The 22,610-nt window shown below is 32.8% G+C and overlaps 2 protein-coding genes across 2 annotated transcripts; one reads left to right on the top strand and one right to left on the bottom strand.

Annotated features, from left to right (window-relative positions):
- Window positions 1-9,997: 9,997 nt before the first annotated feature.
- LOC134241067 (uncharacterized) lies at window positions 9,998-12,424 on the bottom strand. Its single transcript, XM_062723158.1, has 4 exons — window positions 12,317-12,424; window positions 11,868-11,926; window positions 10,846-10,980; window positions 9,998-10,161 (listed from the first exon to the last, which is right to left on the bottom strand). The coding sequence occupies exons 1-4, from the start codon at window positions 12,391-12,393 to the stop codon at window positions 9,998-10,000; spliced, it is 435 nt and encodes a 144-aa protein (XP_062579142.1). The 5' UTR covers window positions 12,394-12,424.
- A 2,379-nt stretch (window positions 12,425-14,803) lies between these two features.
- Window positions 14,804-22,370, top strand: LOC134241066 (uncharacterized). Its single transcript, XM_062723157.1, has 9 exons — window positions 14,804-14,858; window positions 15,342-15,534; window positions 16,810-16,990; window positions 17,298-17,499; window positions 18,404-18,511; window positions 18,701-18,983; window positions 21,891-21,982; window positions 22,095-22,179; window positions 22,319-22,370. The coding sequence occupies exons 3-9, from the start codon at window positions 16,835-16,837 to the stop codon at window positions 22,368-22,370; spliced, it is 978 nt and encodes a 325-aa protein (XP_062579141.1). The 5' UTR covers window positions 14,804-14,858; window positions 15,342-15,534; window positions 16,810-16,834.
- The last annotated feature ends 240 nt before the right edge of the window (window positions 22,371-22,610 follow it).

Here is a 22,610-nt window from a genome sequence, read left to right as displayed (position 1 = left end):
TCAATGCATCCAAGTATTAGAAGAATGCGAACCACAGTGACATGATAATGAATATTAGAATATTTATCACTGCAGTTGGCGACATACAAAGGGATAAATAAAAAACTACTTACTATCCATGGCTTAGATATACTATTCACAAATTCAATCATTGGTGTCAAAAATAAGAATATATTCAAGGAAGATAGCGAGCAAAGCCATGGGTCGAGGAAATCTGTATAAAACCGGATATACATAGAAGAATACTAAACACAGAACCAAATCCGCACAATTACTAGAAAAATAAGTGTGCGAAAAAACAAAACAAGAAAAAATATATATACAAACTAAATAAGAAAAGAAATGTCTTGAAGGAATGACATCTTTCGTATTGTAATGACAAGCAATACGAAGTAGAGATATTTCTATAATGAGAAGTATGTACAAAAACCTCATTACATGTAAGTACATGTATACAAAATAAGCAATGTTGCTCCGTAAAATATCAAAATAATTAGAAAATCATTGATTAGACGTGTTATTTAAATAATTTATATTTTGTATGATGAATAGAAACGCTTAAACGCAAATTAAGTCAAGTCATGTAATCATGATTAGAATATTACTTATTTAAACCTTCCACTGATAGACACGGAAATCCCCATACACTAAAGTCTTACCACTCAACAATGTGAGTTGTGCATACTGGTAGTTTACCCGTACTGGGGAGCTGGTGTGGACGTCTGTGGCTTCGGGGCGGTTATTTTTTGCAAATCACTGAGACAGCTAATTGTTACTTTCTTATCATTCAGCGTTTTTACAATCACTTGCCCGTCATAGGTCCATGCTGCGTCAATCAGCTGTTCCCGTGCGAATTTCCTCCCCTGAAACAATAGGTCACTTCTTCTTTTCGTAAGGGCCTCGTTAACGAAGATTTTGTAACCGTTTGCGTCATGATCATTGAAGGTTTTAAGGTTACTTTTATGGGCGTATACCATGGCTGGATCTCTATATGATAGGAACTGGACAATAATGTCCCGTGGTCGCTGGGGTCCGGCCGCATTATTGGTTTTACCTGGAAATCTGCCCACACGGTGGGTCCGTCCAATCTTGTCAAAGCCAATGGAAGTATTTTCTTGAGATAGGACGAGTTTGTTAATGACCCTCATGGCAATTTCATCTGTATTTTCCTCTTTATTTTCTGGAATTCCAGTTAATTTTAGACAGTTTCTTCATGAGTACTGTTCTAAGTCATCCAGACGTGTTTCTAGTTGGTTTATTTGTGATTGCATAATGTTAATTTTATCAGCAAATGTTTCTGAGATGACATTTTTTATCACTTCTTTATTAAGGATAATGCTCACAGCTTTTCTAGCAGTTTCTTCATCATGTGAGAAGCTTTCTAATAAATCATCTAGTTTGTGAAGATCGTTATCTGAGTTAGCCATAGAAGAATCACTTGCTTCACTTAATCTTGCTCTTTTTTTGTTGTGTTTATTTTGCTTTGGCATTTTAATGGAGATCTCAGCTAAGATCTACTCACCATGCCTTCACTAACTCTGACAAAAATGTTCAACAGTATTTTTACATGATTTAAATTATAAGTTCAATTCCTCTACTAGCATATGGTACTATGAACACTACATAACACTTTAACACAAACTCACGTATGCTGGAGTAGAATTATCCCTGTTTTAAGTATATTTCACGGAGCTCTATTTACACCAACTTGCTACATGGCTGTCGACCTTGACCTTGCTCGATTGTATGTCATAACATAGAACTTTTACTTACAAGAACACATTTGGTGACAATTAAAGGCCTATTTCATTTGAATTAAAATTTCATTAGCATTTTTTATTTGTAAAATAATTTATTCACTATATAGTATTAAAACTTTGAATGGAATTCTAAATGAATAATTTAATCTCGTCCTCAGGTAACGAAGAAAGACTAATTAAAATAGCATTGACTAGAATTCGCGTAACATATGTCGTATAAAGTCTGAGCTGCATTTAATCAAAGTTTTAGTGTAGGATTTAAGCATATGTACATGTATATTCCCGAGTAAAATACACATGTTTTAGATCAGAGAATTGAGAGCAGAAACACGAAATTGATACAATAATTTCCTAGCGTATTTCTCGTTAATGAACGGAAAACATTCTTTTCTCAAGTGTTATTTATTTTTTTTAAATCCTTTAAGTGAAAGTACTTGTATGCATTTATTTTTATGAGTTATTCTTTTTCCAAAGTGTATAAAAATCAATATCAGAGAGAGAGAGAGAGAAAGAGAGAGAGAGAGAGAGAGAGAGAGAGAGAGACTCATGTAACCCCGTGTAACTGACATACATGGACATCTGTGAAAAAATATATGTACCATAATTTTATTGAATTCACAATTAATAATTCTAATAATTTTTAATTTTCACAACTAAAGGTTCATATTCAACTGTTCAACCCATTTACATATTCTCTGTACCTGTACGCACCGGGGGGGGGGGGGGAGGGGGGTCAAGGGTCTTAGCCCCACCTACAGGTTGCCCCCCCCACACACACACACACACACACCGTACCGTTAATACTACGGTAAAGTTATAAAAGGGAAATGTAGTATTGTATGCCAAGTAACTGGTACTGAAATAAGTAGCTTTTTCAACTTTGGGCAAGTTTTTTCTTTGCTTGTCAACTTTTCCAGGTAAGAACCCCCCCCCCCTTACATTTAAAGACGATGCTACGTGCCTGGCTAATTAGTATAGCTTTCTAGAAAGGAGGGAGGGGGGCTAACAGACCCTTTATAAAATAATTTATTATCTTACAAAAATGCAAACCGTTTCCTTCTTTTAAAAATTTTTAATACAGCGTGTAAGTTGATCACTATTTTGTTGGATTATCGTATTGCGTAGTCCGCGGAAGTTAGGCTGGTGTAGAAGAGTTCCGATTTTGAGGGGAGTTAACTGACTTTTGAAAATGAGGAATAGGACCTTTTTAAATTTACTAATCCCCCCCCCTCGACACCACAATCACACAGCACATACTTTTTGGAATAGGCTAGATGGAAAAGTTTTGTTAAAACATCGTTTGTTATGAATTAATTTAAAATTTGTTCTTGTACTATACATGTTAACATGTAAATTTCTACATCACATCACGTTGCGTCACCCATTATCATATTTTTAGATTAAACACCATTTGGCACACCTCGGCCGATTCCGACTTCATCTGATAAGGTGACGGAATCGTAGTCTGGTTCCCGCCCCCGCCACTTCGTTTCACTTCGTTTTGTACGTGAAACGACGTGGCGGGGGCGGGAACCAGACTAACGGAATCGACGAATGGAATTAGCACATGGCTGCAGTCTGGTGTGCATTGGATTAATTCATTTTGTGTTATAATTGGATTTATATTTCATGAAGTTGACAAAACCTATATGGCAGTCGGTAAGTACAAGTTTAAGTATAGTGGGGGGTAAAAATAAACCCAAACGATTAGGTTAAAGTTCAAAAAGGGTCAAAGAACATCGCACGCCACACTAGACGAATTTCATATTGTGAAGTTATCTCCCGTTGTCGATGTGACATTCAGTTACTGCCAATACTGGTGCGGATGCAGAATTTTTTTTCGGGAGTAGGGAGGGGGGTTCACATCTCAGTCAAAAAATTCCAGCCCAGAATTTCCTGACAAGCAGGAGAAAAAAAAACTGAAAACAAATAAACAAAATTAAAAACAATGATAGTGTAGTCAATGTTTTCTAAGTTAGGGGAGGATGTCCAAAGTCATTTTTTATTTGCTTCAGTATATAGTCTTGTTTAAATAACAAAGCAAATTCCAGGGGGGGGGGGGTGGGGGGATTCCAATCTCCCTACCCACTCCCTGTCCCTGAAATAACAATCTATTTTGTGATTCCAATTAAATATCATATTTTATTCCATTTGACTAATTATGCATATTTTGTTTCTTGTGTTTATATTATGTCTGTAATTTGTCTGCAGAAATTATAACCTTGCCCATAAGTTTTAAGTGGGATGGGCTATACAAATGGCTTCCACATTTTATAGGTTTATTTCTTGTGACAATTAAGACCTTTTATTGGGTACCATTAATTTTTACCTCTGATCGCTTGACCTAGGATACACATTTTTACAAGAAAAATATAAAACTTTAAACTTGGCCTAAATTTTGATCAGTAGGTGCTAGGGCTTTCATGCTTAACATCTGTATTCATTGTGAACTGTTAACAGGTATAAATATGTTTGACCTTGACACTAGAGTTTGAACTACTCAAAAAAAATTAACCTTGGCAATTAACTTTTGAACAGGAATTACTAGGGGTTTCTTTATTTCACATATGCATTCCTTGTGACAAGACTTTCTTCTGATACTAACAATTTGAACCCTTTGACCTTGACCTTTGAGTTTGACATATATTTGAGAAACTTCAACCTTCGCCATAGGCTTCCATACAGGGACATCAGTGTTTCACAAACACATCTTGTCTTCATTATTATTTGGTGGTGTCTCCATATGAGGGAAAAATTCCCAAGAGAGATGTATTCACAACAAACAAACAAATTACTAAAGAAAATATAAAACATGAATATGTTGGTCATGCATATCTCTGCATGAAAAAAACAGCTTTTCAAATACTGTAACCATATTGTAACCCTTTCAAAACACTCATTCGAGCTTTTCTGGTTTCCTTAGCATATAACGTCTGTCGTGACGTGTCGTCCATCTGTTTGTCTGAAAACTTTTTACATTTTTAACTTCTCTAGAACCACTGGGCCAATTTTACCCAATTCATATAGAAATATGTACATTTGTACGTAAGACTGTCCATCTGTCTCAATAAATTTAACCTTGGTCATCACAGTCATTTTTACTGGATGAGAAGAGACATTCATATTAAACTTATGTATTAGTATTTACCTGTGAGAATGGCATGGGTTTTTTTTTTTTTTTTACATGTGACCTAGAAGTTTGACCTACTTGCAAAAAAATTAAATTGTTATAAATTCATCATTTTGAAAGAGAAAAGTTAGGGCATTCATATCATAATGCATGTATATTATTACCTGTGATAAGACCTTTCCAAATAAATCATGACTTTTACTCTGTGACCTTGACCTTGAAGCGGTCAAGCCTAACCTACTTTTCAAAAATGTTGCTTTTGCTTATAACTTTTGATTGAGATGAGATATGACTCTCACATTTGACATGTACATTAATTACTCATAAGAATTCAAGTAGTTTCCCAGCATGCGATGCTTTTTTACCCCTTGACGTTGATGTTTTACATAATTTTCAAAATATTTAACTCTCCCAAAAGATGATTAGGCTTCTAAGTAACATTAAGGGGGACTTCAGGGAAGACAGGGCTTTTTGCACAAAAAACATCATTTTTCGACCCCCATTTGACCCCCCAGGGCAAAATCAAAATTCCGAAACCTTACTGCACATCTACATGACCCCACCAACCATCTCCCAAGAGATGATTAGGCTACTGTGTAAAATGTAGGAGAAGTTTAGGGAAGACGGGGCTTTTTGCATAAAAAAACGTCATTTTTTGACCCCCATTTGACCCCCTGGGACAAAATCAAAATTCCGAAACCTCACTGCACATTTACATGACACCACCAACCATCTCCCAAAAGGTGATTAGGCTGCTGAGTAAAATGTAAGAGGAGTTCAGAGAAGACGGGGCTTTTAGCATAAAAACATCATTTGTCGACCCCCATTTGACCCCCCAGGGCAAAATCAAAATTCCGAAACCTTACTGCATATCTACATGACCCAACCAACCATCTCCCAAAAGATGATTAGGCTGCTGAGTAAAATGTAAGAGGAGTTCAGGGAAAACAGGGCTTTTTGCATAAAAAACGTCATTTTTTGACCCCCATTTGACCCCCAGGGACAAAATCAAAATTCCGAAACCTTACTGCACATGTACATGACACCACAAACCATCTCACGAAAGGTGATTAGGCTGCTGAGTAAAATGTAAGAGGAGTTCAGAGAAGACGGGGCTTTAAGCATAAAAAACATCATTTTTCGACCCCCATTTGACCCCCCAGGGCAAAATCAAAATTCCGAAACCTTACTGCACATCTACATGACCCCACCAACCATCTCCCAAGAGATGATTAGGCTGCTGAGTAAAATGTAAGAGGAGTTTAGGGAAAACGGGGCTTTAAGCATAAAAAACATCATTTTTCGACCCCCATTTGACCCCCAGGGGCAAAATCAAAATTCCGAAACCTTACTGCACATCTACATGACACCACAAATCATACCCCAAGAGATGATTAGGCTGCTGAGTAAAATGTAAGAGGAGTTCAGGGAAGTTGGGGCTTTTTGCATAAAAAAAAGTCATTTTTCGACCCCAATTTGACCCCCAGGGGCAAAATCAAAATTCCGAAACCTTACTGCACATCTACATGACACCACCAATCATCCCCCAAAAGATGATTAGGCTGCTGAGTAAAATGTAGAAGGAGTTCGGGGAAGACGGGACTTTTTGCACAAAAAACATAATTTTTCGACCCCCATTTGACCCCTCGGGGCAAAATCAAAATTCCGAAGCTTTACTGCACGTCTACATGACACCACCAACCATCTCCCAAAAGATGATTAAGCTACTGTGTAAAATGTAGGAGGAGTTCAGGGAAGAAAAGTGTGACAGACGGACGGACGGACGGACATGAGTAACAACAATATACCCGAACTTTCTTTAGAAAGTGCGGGTATAATAAAATTAGATATTATCTCAATATATGTATCACGTGAAAAAAACCCAAAACCTCTTTAACACATATACGCACTATATAAAATGATATTTGCTGAAAAATAACAAGCTTTTATAATTTAATCCTAAATGATATTAAAAATTTCATTTGTAATTAGCGTGAAGTGTGAATTCAAAGGTGTCAAGAGTCTAGTAGCCGTATATAAAGCATTATTTTGTTGAAAATTCATAAAATTTAAATATGAATATTTTAAACATATACTATGATATTCGATGGTTGGAAAAAAAACAACTTTATCATTATTATGTAATAAAACTGAAATGTGATATTTCAAAATATGCTCAGAATTTCCCTTGTGAAATATATTTACACCAATCAAATCTTAAAATATTGAATAACTTAATGTTCGAAATAACATTTTCTTAAATATATATATGACTCATTAACGTATTTAGGATCTGTAACGAAACTTTACTGATACAGCTATTAGAGAACACCAAACACGTAACGAACGAATATCTGTTTTACGAACGGTAAGGTTGTTTACTTTGTGATTACCTGTGTAACTGACGAAACGTACGGACGAATCACAGGTAAAGAAAAGTAAAAATTATTTAACAATTTGACAAGTATAATTGCTTTGGTGTTCCATGTACCAGTATAATATAAATATATATGCATATGTTCAGGTGTGTACTTATTGCTTTCTTTTTATCAACTTATAATAAATGAAAATTGATACAAATTATATGAAAGCAGTTGCAGACCAGAGGGGCTCTTTATTATTATCTTTATTAACCCCCCTTTATTAGCTCACCTGAGCCGAAGGCTCAAATGAGCTTTTCTTATCAAAATTTGTCAGTTGTCTGACGTTGTTGTCGTTGGCGTCGTCGTAGTCGTTATTGTCGTTGTTAATTAATTTTTCACATTTTCATCTTCTTCTCAAGAACCACCTGGGCCAATTTCAACCAAACTTGCTACAAAGTATCCTTGGGTAAAGGGGATTCAAGTTTGTTCAAATGAATGGTCACGCTCTTTTCCAAGGGTAGATAATTATGAATGAGAGAAAAATTAATGGCGTTTTTTAAAAATCTTCTTCTCAAGAACCACTGGGCCAGGAAAGATGAAACTCATGTGGAATTATCCTCAGGTAGTGTAGATTCAAGTTTGTTCAAATCGTGACCCCTGGGGGTAGGATGGGGCCAAAATGGCCGATCAAAGTTTTACATAGGAGTACATAGGAAAACCCCTTAAAGGGTTTTTATCATGCATCATGATTTTTTTATATAACAGAGTTTATATGATATTAAAATCATCCATCGAAATTTTTTGGTTAGAAAATTAATATTTTGGGTGTTTCAGCGATTCAAAGTTTAAATTTCTCAATATGCATATTTTGATCGCCGATGTTGCGCGCCATTGCTCTGACGTCATAGGTGTCAGTCCTGGTCAAGTGAAGTACTTATTGTGTTTACAAAACGACCCAATGGCTTCGTCTATAAACCCTACTAGAAATTAAGAAATGATAATTGGTTAATCAATAGATAATTATAAATAATTTGTTTCGTTTAGATGAAAAATCAGCACAGGAAAGGTTTTAGGAACTTTCTTTTACCTGACAGGGACTTGGTCGGTGCGTGGATTTGTCTATATTCAGAGCATTCGTTTATGTACGATCACAATATTTCTGTATTACATAAAATATATATTTAATGGAAATAGTATTTAAAAAAAAAAAAAAAATATATATATATATATATATATATATATATATATATATATATATATATATATATATATATATATATATATATATATATATATATATATATATATAAACATGAATTTTAAAAATCCGGCACACACATCATGCACAAAGACTAGTGTTATGAAGTTCGTAATTGCGTACGGCGCCATTGAAGATCGAAGTGTCCTGTCTATCAAATGATGTTCATTGCTGGAACAGATAGAAGATACACAAGATCTGTTTATGTATAATTTATTAAAATAACGAAGAAAGAAAACGTATGACCAATTTTATAATTATTTAAGAAGTCAAAGGCTAATAATTCAATCTATTCAGTCGAAGCCACTGGAGTTGTCAACTGCTTCGTCTTCAATGCAAGTCTCTTTTCACGGTATGTTTTTTGTTTATTTTTATGCTGTAGAAGTTAAAACATATAAGATTGAGCATCCATAGCCAAAGTAATATTGTCAATATCAAAATTTCTTCCAACCTAGTAGTGTTTTCTTTTTATTGCAGGCAAATATCTATACGGTAGATGTTTTCTTACGATACGCTTTACGAGGTCTAATTGCCTATTGACAACGTTTCAGTACCACGTGACCCCTATCTAATTAGTGGAGATTTTTAATCAGAAGACTCTACATTACGGACGTACTATGGTTAAAATACGACAGTTTAAAACATTATTTTATAATTAAACGATAATAATATGTTTCAAGGATAAAATAGTGTTTAATTTTTAAGAAATTTCAATGCGTGATAAAAACCCTTTAAAGTGGCTATGGAGTGATTCTTTGCATTAGTGCAGGGTAGTCCGATCTGGCACCCCCCCCCTACTTTTCAAAAATTGCTGGATCCACATATGTTAAAGGATGACCTTTTTTTATTACCATTATATTCGTGATAATCTATGTTTTAGAACCGTTAACTATACTTCACACAGAAAACAATCATTTGCGGTTGCAAAACAGATTATTTGATAAATACAGATGTAAACTATGGTTTACAACTCTTAAGTATAGTTTACGATCTGATAAATATAGTTTCACGATTTGTGAAACTATGATTCACAAATCTACACTATAGTTCACGATTGTCAATTAAAGTTTACAGACTTGAATATGTTTTTCATCAAAATCTATTGTAAACGTTTTATTTAAGACAGATAAACTTAGATAAGTATTCGTAAACTATAGTTAACAACTATTAAATATAGTTTTACATATGTTAACTATACTGTACCGGTTGTAAACTATAGTTTACAGTTGATAAATCTAGTTTATCAACTGTGAAACTATATATGTTTAGCTCATTTTTGTAAATTTAGCGTGCCATACTTATAAGTAACGTAACAATTTCCAACACGACGCTTTGCAAGAGCTGAGCACAATTCAAAAATAGATGCAAGTTCCCATCTAGGGTGTCGACAGAAGGAACCCCGACATAAATGTAATAACCCGATATTGGTTGTTCATATCTAGCTAGGACGTGTAAAAATATGTACTAAGTTAAATTGTCTAAATATTTATTCAGCGGCTCCAGGAATTTCAAAATGTTGGTTGGTTGGTTGGGGGAAGAAGACTTGGAAGTCTGGGGGCTGCATAAAAGCCCCAAATGGGTCCAAGACAAAGCCCTTGTGGAATTCCAAGGTCGCGATCCAGGGGCGAAGCCTGCGGAAACTGAGGAACTCTGTAACACATTAGAGGTGATTTACTGTTGATTTTAAGATAACACAAGCAAATTTTTTTTAATATCAAATTGGGGAGGAGGCGTACGCCCGCCGCGCCCGTGCTGAATATCAGCCTTTAAAATAACTACAAGATAAATATAAAGCGAGTAATGGTATTAATAATCTAGTAATACGGTTAATATCGTCGAGATACGTTCGTTCGTTGCGTGTTTGGTGTTCTCTATTAAGTGGTCATGGAACAATCAAAATTAGTAGCTTGTTAAGTTATGTTTATCTTTCAACCATTCTCCCCTGCACATATTTGTTAAATGGGTTATATTAGAAATTAGCCTTTCTTATTAAAATATATATTAAAAAATTCTCCTTTGCTGTTATTGTGTTTTAGGCAGTGTTATTGTATATCTCATGTACATGTATTTTACTACATGTAGTATATTATCACAGTTTATCAATGAACTTGTTACTAATGCATGTCATTATTTAACATGTAAGAAGTAGAACAAGAACACATCCTAATGCTAAAACTGTTGACTGAGATAAAAAAAAATGATTTTAAAGACGGGTAAGTATTATTTCTTTTATGTTATGATAAGCACAATATATGTGTACATGTTTAAGAACGCAAGACATTTCTTTTCATTAAAATGTTAGAAGGATACATTGTCCTATTTTTCTTTATTTACCCTTTTCAATTGAGCATCCTTTGATAAAATTACATGATTGTTCAGCACAATGACATTTGTACAGGCACCTATTTCCAAAATAGGGATACGTGCACGTCCTACTGCAGTTTATCCAATAATATCCCATTGAACAATCTTTAAAAAAATGCATTTATGAATACTATAGTAATATCAACATTTACAAATAAAAACATGAAATATTTGTTTTATATACCATTTGTACAAGTACGAATTTTGTTTGATCTTGTTTAAGCTTAATTGTACATGTAAGTTGGTTACAAAAGAGAAAAAGGGGGGGGGGATGAGATTTATAAATTAATTTTCTGTATTGTCTGTACCCTCATTAAAGTGTCACGTCTTCGTTACCTCTAAACTTGAAGATACCAAAATGTTTCTTTTTTTCTTAGAGCGTTTCACTCAGCTTCTATGAATTAACTTGAAAATACTTCTTTCGTGATTTTTTTTTCATTGGAATGAATGGCATGTCCTCAAATTTGAAGATAGAGGCTACAAACTTACGACTAAAGTATAACATGTAAACTTTATGAACACATATTTACTTCCTTCACGCAGAAAAAAAATATTTCTCTTTAGCAGATTCAACATACGGAAAAGGAAACAAATCATTTTTCTCGTATTACATATTTTTTTAATTATATTATTAAATGTGTATTTACCTTATACATTAAATGGAATTGCCATACATTTAATTAGAGGAACAAGAACCAAAACAAAAAAAAAAAAAATTCGCTAAGTCCTAACTAAATTTTATACAAATATTTTTTTTGTAGACACTTTGTTGGTGTGTACAAGCTATGTTGAAAATCTTTGAATTAAGTTTAAAGAAGAAAATTGTTAAAACGAAATGCCTCCCAGTATAGCATGCTTTGTTTTAACCATTTTCGTTGCTGCTCGATTTGACGAAAAAGTCAACATCATATAATTAAGCAGAGACAATATTGAATAAATGCTTATATCACCTAAAGTAACGAAAAATGGGACAACTTAAAATTTCTACTGACTAATGCATGTTCCAAATTCTGGACTCCATTGTGTATTTGGACAACATCCATTGAAAAACCTGCAATGACAGTGTAACATTACAAAATATGATACTATGTAGATTTATTGATTGATTGTATAATAATGTTTAACGCCTTCTTGAGAATTTTTCACTCATATGGCGACGCCACCACTTGCCGATGGAGAGCTGCAAATATTGTCCTATACTCGGCACTCAAGGTCTCTGAGCAAGGATAGATCTTTTTTGTGCAAGCGCCTACTTCGACACGGGACCTCAGTTTATGCAGTCTTATCCGAAGGATCGGTCCTCACGTCCCGCAGTGGGATTCGAGCCTGCGACTTAAGGATCCAATCCTTACTTCGCAAGTCTAGAGCAGACGCTCTAACCACTGCGCCACGTGGGTGACAATACCATTTTGAAGGGTTTTAACTAATAAAGGTAGCTTACCCTTGACATGGTCCTTTTTCTGCATAGACAACTTGAATAGTAATTGTTAAGAACAACGTATTATAAATGTATGGCATTTTAAATCCGATATCAAATAGCTAATTTTTCCTTAATGGCCATCCATGAGGATATTTATAATGATAATCATTACTTCCTCTCTGTACTCTTTTCCAGACATTTTGTACAAAATTTATTTATAAATATTTTAAATACTTTTAAAACCGGATGTTTTAAAGTTATAAACAGTTTTGATGAATCATGCCAGTTAGTTTGACTGAAAGATAATTTTTTGTCTGCAGACAAGATCAGTGTATTTTAAGATATAGTTTCAATACAATAACTTTTCGGACAGATGATACAAACTTTTTTTTCTTTGAAAAAGATTTAATATAAAGTCACAAGTTTAGAAAAGTTTATGGTACTTAATTTTTTTTCTCCTAAGAACTGGAATATGAAGAAGACTTGGAATGTATTCATAAATTTTCAATAAAAAACAAATATAGACAAATTACATTCAGTATAGGTTTACAGGTGAAAACAAATTTTAGAATATATAACATTGGTGCTAAAAGCCTAAAAGTGTAATATAAACTTAAGAAAAAATATACCAAGCCAAATAAATTTTATTAGGAAAACCTAAATGGTAAAAAACAGCCTATGTGATATTGCTAATTTTTTGTCATTTTGATCTTCCTTTTAAAGTTCACCTGGCTTGGTATATTTTTTTAAAGGACATGATACATGTAGGTTAGCGGCCGAATCTCACCCCTTACTTTTCGTAAAAATCAGAACACTGGTTAAATTGTGATTGTTTGTAGTTATCAAGTTAAAATGATGCTGTTAAATTGTGATTGTTTGTAGTTATGAAGTTAAAATGATGCTAACTTTAAAACAAGTATTAATTTTAATTCAAAGCTTACATGAAAGCCACTACAGGGTGCAGAAGTAGTACATTTTCCAGAATTTACTCAATTCTGGTGAAATTTAATCATAAATTGAGATACTTTTCTCTTTGGGAAACATAGAGCACAAGCTTGCCTATCTGAAATTTTTACACATAAACTGTATCTGATATAGGTGTATAAAATACATAAATTTGGTAGATAGGCAAGCGTGTGCTCTATGTTTTAAGAAACAAAATGTGCTGCAAAATCAATGAAAATTTTCATAAAAATGAGAAATTTCGAAAATTGACCTATTTATTAACTTTACCGTGACCTCTCTATATTCTTAATCTTAAAACCACTACCCATTTTGTGGTAGGGGTGACAACAGGTTTTTATGGATAAACTGTTTGTTCATTCGGAAAGACCTCCGAACTCGGGGGCCAAATACTGGTATTACCCTATATTGTCCTTTATTTTACACTTTTAGCACCGAGATAGCATATTCTTCAATTTATTTTCACCTGTAAACCTATACTGAATGTAAATTGTCTATATTTGCGTTTTCATTGAAATATCATTAAATTTTCAAAGTCTTTTTCATTTTCCAGTTCTTAGGAGAAATCTTGCTAAGAACCATCCACTTTTCTAAACTTCTGACATGATATAATATAATTACATCTTTTCCAAAGAGAAAAATTGTTTGTATCATCTGTCCTTAAACATGATTGTATATATTTTTGTATTACCTACTTTTTAAATACCTTGCTGCGTTGTTAATGAAATGGAGACGCAAAATATGAGTCTGAACTTAATTAAATTTAATATAAAGTAAAAATTTAATCAAGTACATGGCGGTTTAAGACCACAAGAATGTTTGATATATTATGAAATCAATTACGCCATCTATTATGTAATCGCGATTAACATATTAATCATATTCATAATTCGGTTTCATTCTGTTGTGAATTTTGATACAGATAATAAGTTGTTTATTAATAATTTTATAGATTTCATGATCAATGATTACATAATTAATTACAAGTATTTTCTATAGTTAAAGCCACATAAGTGGCAAAGTGCAGCATACCTTAATGTATTGTTGTTTACGAGAATGGAGAGTGAAGGCGGTTGTCTGAAATACCACAATAACTGTGAGCTGGGTTCTCGACATTCCATGAAAATGTTAATAAACGAGAAGTTCAACAAATTATTTATTATGTCAAAATGAATTTGCATTGGCAATTATACATAAATATAAGTGAGTTTTTGAATAGCTTTGGTACACAGATCTTTCTTTCATTTTTTACTGTTAATGTTTTGATAAATACAAACTGGAGTGTACTTTTACTTAAATGACGATAGTGATGCACATTTTAGTTACATACTAGTCGATTAAGTCTACAGTCCCAATACGAAATACAGTAGAATCACTAGTAATTAAAAGAGGCATTATGCCTCTCAGCCACTTATCGAGCTACTCATTAATACATGTACATGAATGTTTGCTCTCGGTTTCGGTTTCATAGGGTGATGCAAAACATACTTAGGTTTTTCCATTTATTAATAACCTTTTCGTAAAGGATATGACTACTTTCGTTTTCGGTCTATGCACACATTTTTCAATTTGTATTAGGACAAGATACCAGGACATGTGAGTACTCATGTATTTTCTTTTCTTTTTCTTTTAAACAGGTTTTGTTTTAATTAGAAAGCTGATGTGATAAAAAAATGAACAATATTAAAAATCTTATTTTAAACACATATCTTCCTTTTTAACAATTCTTTTAGTAAATAGATTTTCATGGAGGACCTCAAATATTCCATTGAAAAAAGTGAATGAATAGACAGGGGAAAATATTTGTATATGCTACGCCATAGCATGCTATGACGATTACACGTTCAATGAAAGTATCATGGCGCCTTGTCCCATTTTTAATTCAGATCTTCGATAATCCCTTTTGCTTTTTTCCCTAATTGCTCTAGATTGAATAAACTTTTGATCTTACATTCTGTTTGTTATTAACATATGCATATATCAGATTTAATACACACACTGATTAAAAATATAAAAAAGTCATGATGAGGAAAAGGAATTAAAGATAAATGATGTATAGCAATATTTGTCTTTATTATAACAGAAAAACGACCAGGTCGAATAATGGTGATGTACTGGATGGTATACGAATGAAACAAACTCTTTGACCAGCATACCTCGTGTCCGACAACGAAGAACTAGGTGTTGAAAGAGTGTAGAAAAACAGTGAAGATATAATTGCAGTGAAAATTGGGACTCCTTTGTATGATGTAAAGGAAGGTTAAAAGTGAGTTAAGGTACATATAACATTTTGTTAATTTTTACTGAAGAGGAATTCTCAAATTGCTTTATTTTTTTGTTCGAGAAGGATCTGATGCTTGGACATGTATTTCACAGCGTAAAAAAAGAGAACTTCCCGATTTCTCTTTCGTGGAAATATGAAATCGGAAATGATAATATGAAACTAGAAGTGGGTGGATAAAGGATACTTCAGTCGTTTCTAAAAGTTTTAAATTCATGTTTATATTTTTTTCATAGCGTTTAAAACTTCCCGAATTTCTCCTTCATCGGGAAAAATAAAAGTAAATAATTTGCTGATTTTTCCCCTGACAAACAGATTTCAATTCGCTTTTTTTAAGGTGTATCAAAAAAAATTCAAAAACCCAGTGGAAAGTAGTAGTTTTGCGGAAGGTTTAAATTCAAATTCCTTTTTTTAAAAAATAGAATTGCTATTTTGTATCACAACTTCATTTCTTTTTTACAATTGCTTTCCCTAATTTTTAACATTCCTACCACTCTTATATTGTAAAAAATGTTCAATTTTGTTATTACTGCCTTCTGATTATTTGAATGGTAGTAAAATTTACCGGACAACCACAAGTTAATTTTTAGACCTCAAGAAGAAGGGTCACAGCATTGTTTAATTTAATAAAGAGATATAGGGCCACGTGTCAGAGGGAAATCATGTGACAAAACAGATAATAGTACCGTTGAAAAAAAAGGCATAATGAAAGCAAGTGACTAAATCAATAGCTACTTGCTGCGTTAGAAAATTGATTGCTTCAAGGTATATATGGCGTATCTGAGTAAAAAATGAAAATGCGAGATTAAGCGGAGATTTACACGATATTTGTTATTTACATTCAAATTAGGATTTTCATCTATTTTGAACCTAAATATCCCAGCGTTTGTACTACTTAAATTGACTTTAAACTATGTCTGATTTTTATTTCCGAGTCGGAAATAATTCAGTTATTGTTTTAAATTCTGCGTTATCTTTGAAACGCAATTGATTTAAATTTTGTAATTTACAGGAAAGTCTTCCCTTTATTTAAAGTAACAAAACAAATAGAAAGATCTTTTTAATTTTAGATAGTCAGAACTTATCAAAAATACGCCATATATCACTTTCAGTTTAAATATAGTTAGAATATCAACGGCCGGTTTTGAAACTGTTCTTTCGTGGGGACTCGCCGCTGATTAAGAATGGCCGTAACAGCAGGTGTGACTGTGCACCGTAGTAGAATTTTTATTTCTTTATACTTTAAGGTTTTTTTTATCAATAATTACAGGATATTTCATATCGGCTGACCTCTGATGATGGCGCGCCTTGGGGTTCCAAAAGACGCCAGAAACATCACGATATTTACGTTGATGTCAGGTTACAGGCTTATCTTCATTATTAGTCTGTTAAGCAATCAAATAGTGTCCGTGAAATCGAAAAGTCCAAGAACTCAAAAAAGATTTACGCCAGTAAGTGCTTGATTACAGTACAAGGAACTGATATAGTTTATACACATAAAGAACATAAAATGACTTCCGACAATATAATCCTAATGTCGTAAAATCATAAGGACAAAAAACAGAGTACTATTAACGATTAAATGGCAAGAAAAAAGATAATCGTATCACCATATATAGTTAAAAAGAAGCAAATATATATATATAAAGTAAGAGCATTCATTGTCTGCATGGTAGAATTTTGATCCCTGTTGTAAAGTTTTTTTTTTAATTCTATTGTTGCCAAGATCATTAGAAGGTATTTCTGCTTTCATTGTAGGACGATGTTTGTACGGAAACATTTAAAACTATTACTTCTGTAAATGGATGCCCAACAGATGAGGAGAATATCAAAAAAAGGTCAAGTGAATTTAACTGCAAAGATGTTCGTGATTCTTGTACCAGTGAAGATTTCGTGTATCATTGCGTACATTCTGGCAGAAGAATCCTGGAAGTTTGTTCCCCAAGACGTTATGTCACTGGTATTTTTCTTAATCTTCACTCTTTAATATTTTCAATTCTTTATAGTGAATTGAGTTACATGCATAATGCATTTTAAAGACTTGGCTTATTGCTTTACGTTTTCCCAAACGAAAAACTACAAACACAAACTCTATACCATCAGTCTTTCATAGGACTGCAGCTCTACTATTTTACACTCTCAAGAATAACAAAGTATTTCGACTACAGCATTAAACAGGATACTGTTCCATAGTACTGTCTCTTTGTGTTTCTAATTGTATAGCAATCATTTCAAAAAATATAAAAAGGGTAGCATTTGAAAAAAAAAATGTGTGTGTTTGATTTTGTTTGAAACTGGCAAAACTAGTAATCATAAATATATACCGTCGTGTAGCATAACTTTTTAAAACGTTTTATAATCGAAATCAGACCAAAACTGTAGGGTAAGTAGCATTTTGAAATAAGTATATAATATATTATATTATATTATTTTGTAATCTTGGCACGATTTTTTTAATCAAAATTAAACATACTAAATTATGTATCTAAGTAAGAAAAATCTATTTGGAATGTTTAATAATATCAAACCTGAACTGTAAACTCTGTACCAAAGAAATCAGCCACTTTTAAAAAGGCAACTCCGCCAATCTCTTATTTTAGATAAAAAGAATGTATACTAAGTAGAAAACATCATTCACAAAGTAAAAAAAAAACCTACTTAATTAGTTTTAGATAAATCTCATGTGTCAGGTGAGAAATTGGCCTATATAAAAGATATATAGTTCCGATAGGAATTTTGAAAATCCTGAAGAATATTATTAAAATCCTTCAGGTTTTTAAACAGTTGTCCTTGTTTTAAAGTATTGTTAGAATGAAAGAAAAGGGGTAAGAAAGCATTCTTATAATTTGTTTACTTGTTTACAGGCAAATACTGTGTCCAGTTCGACAACAAAATAGGACGAGTAATAGAAGATTTTAATGTTCCTTGTCCAGAGTGTCCGTTCCAGCATTACTCAAACGAATCCATTACCTGTACGCAATTTGACTATTTCCATGTCAATTATAATGACTGTAATGTTATGAAATAAATTCATGTTATAATAATTCTAACGGCAATTTAGAAAAAAAAAAGTATGCACAACCATAATATAAGAATGAAATGCAAAGTCCTGGTATGAACATGAACGAAATAATTTATTTATTTTGATTATTTTATTGTAGATGCGACATGTTTGAAAAAAATACAGTCATTGACTGTTGTTCAAAGCACTGTGATGTCAACCGATGTATCCACAACAAGCTTTATAGCTTCAACGTCAACACCGAGCACAACAAAATTGATCAATAACAATTGCACGTTCTCTAAAAGACCGTCCTCTAAAAGACGTAGAAAAAGACGCGCCGATTGCAATCAGTGTTGTCAAAATGTACCAACTATCACAGAAGAATCTATCGAATATATGAATTCAAATAAGTCCATTGTGAACGGAGATAATGAGGAGAGGTTTGTTTATTTTTCTATTTCGAATTTCAGTAGCGACAGATAAACGCGAATCGAATGTTATGTCAATTCTACATTTACTTCACTGCAAATCTCTTAATATTAGATATAACTTATAATATAAATTTTAACCTCAGAGGTACTCTGTTGACGTATCTAAAGTGGCGTTCCTTTTGCGCTATAGCTATCACATTATAATAATGTTATATTTATCAGTCACGATCAAGATCTACATGTAACGCTGATCAAGAAGTCAAGCCATTAATTGAGGATTTGTAATTTTTCTACTGTTCAATATTACATTAAATCAAAATTTGCATAAAAACGTGTGGTCAATTTACAAATACTATGATATGGGCCTTGACTTGGTTGTTTGGTCTTGGTGAAAAATTGGACTTCATCTGATGTTTTAAAAATATATAGTTCGTTAATAAAGTAGGAAATATCATTTATAATGAAACGATTCCCGATTTTTAAGTGAATAAGGTTAAACACTTAAGTGAAGCCCTATCATATACAGACTAGAAATATACATATTTGGTTTAAGGGGCAATTAACTTGATCATATTGGAATATATGTGCAATAAACGCAATTATGAACATTTCAAACCTTTATTTCTTTTAAAATGAACTAAACTGAATTCTATCAGATGATAAAGAATGTTGATAGATTTTATATTGCTTAACATCCCTCTCTTCAATTTGTCTCTCTCTCATATAAGCCCTGGTATATCAACTGGAGGGTGATATTCTTAACGCTGTTATGTGGGTTCTCTGGCTAATCGGACATTTGATATAAATTTTACATATAATATGCATCATGCTTTTTTTAAAGAACCGCTTTTATTTGTGTTTTATAAGAACTTATTCAACCTAAACATCAAATGTATATTTATCACAAGCTTACCATCTTACATTACCTTTTAACTTATCTTAGGTACCTTACCTTTCAGTGAATTTTGGTGATATTACATCGTTTTCAAATATCTCCGATTTGATATAACATTGTTTTGGGTCTTGAAATAAAATATGAAGATAAGGAAAAGTAGTCAATCTCAAAGTCCAAAGGGAGAATTTAAAATATGGACCAGAGAAAATACAGACTACTAAAACAAATCAGATAATAAGGTCCTAATATCGACCATAACATTTTAGAATGATAATTTTACACCAAATTGTTGACATGAAAGTTAAAGTATGTTTTATCAAGCATTGTCCAGCGTCCGTCCGTCTATCTGATCGTCCTTTTGTCGCGATTTCTGCATAAATTCCTATCTATTTGTAAACATTTTCAACTCAAAACCAACCGGGCAAATGTGAACAAAAATTGATCCAAAGTTGAAATAATGCATTTCCCCATAAAAAGGATTCAAAACTGTTTGAAGGAAAGAGCTATTCACCTTTGAAAATGGGGATAATCCTACAGATAGATGGAGTGAGTAGATTGTAATAATTTGAATCATGACCACGTGGTGAAAACTACAAATACAAATTGCAGAACAAGCATTCTGGAAGTATTGCGTAAGCAATACATGTTCCTCAAGAAGTCATTTTTTAATATGCAAAAGTTATGTCTTAGGTAAAACTGCTTTATGTTAAAACTTTACTGGCAGACCAAGGCAACATAGCAGCTCTGTTTGTTTCCAAAATACATAACAGAAGACATGTTAAGTGTAAAAATCTTGTCATTTATTTAAATGACGACAAATGAAATCCATTTATGAAAACAATTACCAAAGAATTTGGCTGGGAGACATAACAGAATCATGGAAAGCTTGACCAGAAATGCAATTCAATAAATGATAACAAAACAGTGGTCTCCCAGCCACAATATTGTTACAACATACATATGTGATAATGTGGTAAAATACAACAACAAACTTTATTGGAAACAAAAGTGGTGCATATATTGGAAACAAAAGTGGTGCATAAAAAGCGCCGCAGGACACACAAATAAAATTATGTGGTTAATTAAAAAAATGTGGTGGATGGAGTGGAGGTGGTGGTTGCTCTTTTGTTCACAAAAATTACGCGGCAGCACTCCGAGTAAACAAGAAGTATATAAATAGGAAGCCTTGTGCGGCAATCTGATTGGCTGAAAACAGGCTTGATTTTGAGGTTGTGAATGCCTTTAATCTAAAATAAATCAACATTAAAACAAAAATAAAACTCATTTTTTCTTGCTTCATTTTTATGTTGACCATCTGTATTCAGCACAGCACGAATCCGATCTTAAGCGATTATGAAAAATTAAATATGCCATAACTTTCTCAAAAAATAATGAAGTGTAAGGACATTCAAACTTGATCTGTAAATCATAAAGATACATTCACATGTCAAAGTTCGGTTCAATATCTGCAAGTGTTTAGAAAAAAGGGGACGGTAACAGACAGAATGATGGACAGACGGACTGAAGGACGGACGGACAGGTGCAGAGGAAACCTATGGTCCCCTCCGGTTTCACCGGTAGGGGACTCATGATATCCATTGTATATTGTTCAAACCTGGGATAAAGAGGAGCTATACCAAATGATGCAAACTTAGAGTGGAGGCTATAATATTAGTTTTAAAGTTTGTATTTAAGATATAAAAATAGTATTCCAAAAACATTCTGCTAAAGAAACTCAGGTAAACGAAGTGATCCTCGGACCTGTTTTTTGCATGATAGTGATAAACAAAGTAGGTTCACAATAAAGAATGTCTAATTACCTGATTCCTTTGTCTATATGTACACCCTACAAATAAAACTTCATATGTTATGGTATTAATAGACTATACTCTCTCAAAGGCTTATTGAATACCAAATATTCCTGAATAAAAATCTTTTCAAACAACAAACCAGGAAAGACCTTATATTTCCAGTCAACCTATTATATCAGATAAAACTCTTTTTTTTATCTATTTTAACAGTTCCTGGGATCATAAGTTTGGCATTTCAGTTGTTGCCGTATTTTTTGTTGTTGGGATTTGTTTAGCCATCCTGTATTTAACTATCTTAAAAGGTATGTATTTGGATTTAAAGAATTGTAATACTTTCACACAATGAAAAAATTATGAAATTTTGATATATTTTCTCTAAGATCAAAGTGGTCAGCTTCAATATTATTCTTTTAGTATTTCTTAAAACTGCAAAGACATCAATGACAAACTTTGATAAATGGACATGTCCTGAAAAGAAAAGGAATTGTCAAAGCTTCAGGTAAGAGTTAATGGTAACTGTATTTTTCTAAATGTACATACTATCCAAATAACCTCAATTACTTGGTAATATCTATAAACAAACTATGCTGCATAGTATTACATTTTTTACCACATAAGTTTCTTTTTACTTTATTCAGTGGTGTGGACAGATGTGTAATGGTCATTTCTAACATTCAACAGACTGGATGAGTTAAATATGAAACCTCAGATGATAATCAATGGTCATTTTTTGGTTTAGGTGATCGAAGTTTTTGCGCTACAATGAAAATACAGTTTATTATGGACAGTAATTAATGATAAGAAGGGTACAAGTACCTGTATTAAACGGGAAGGAAATGTTTCTTACACATATAATTAATTTAGTATTATATTTATTATATTTATTATTGATTTTAATTTATAAAAAATCCACGGATCAGAAGACGGTTA

Source organism: Saccostrea cucullata, unplaced genomic scaffold (genome assembly GCF_032062105.1).
Source record: "Saccostrea cucullata isolate Sc308-1 unplaced genomic scaffold, CSIRO_AGI_Scuc_v1 ctg3023, whole genome shotgun sequence".
In the NCBI taxonomy this organism is placed as follows: domain Eukaryota; kingdom Metazoa; phylum Mollusca; class Bivalvia; order Ostreida; family Ostreidae; genus Saccostrea; species Saccostrea cuccullata.
The sequence above is the reverse complement of the archived record's forward strand: the minus strand, read 5'-3'. Positions and strand labels throughout refer to the sequence as shown.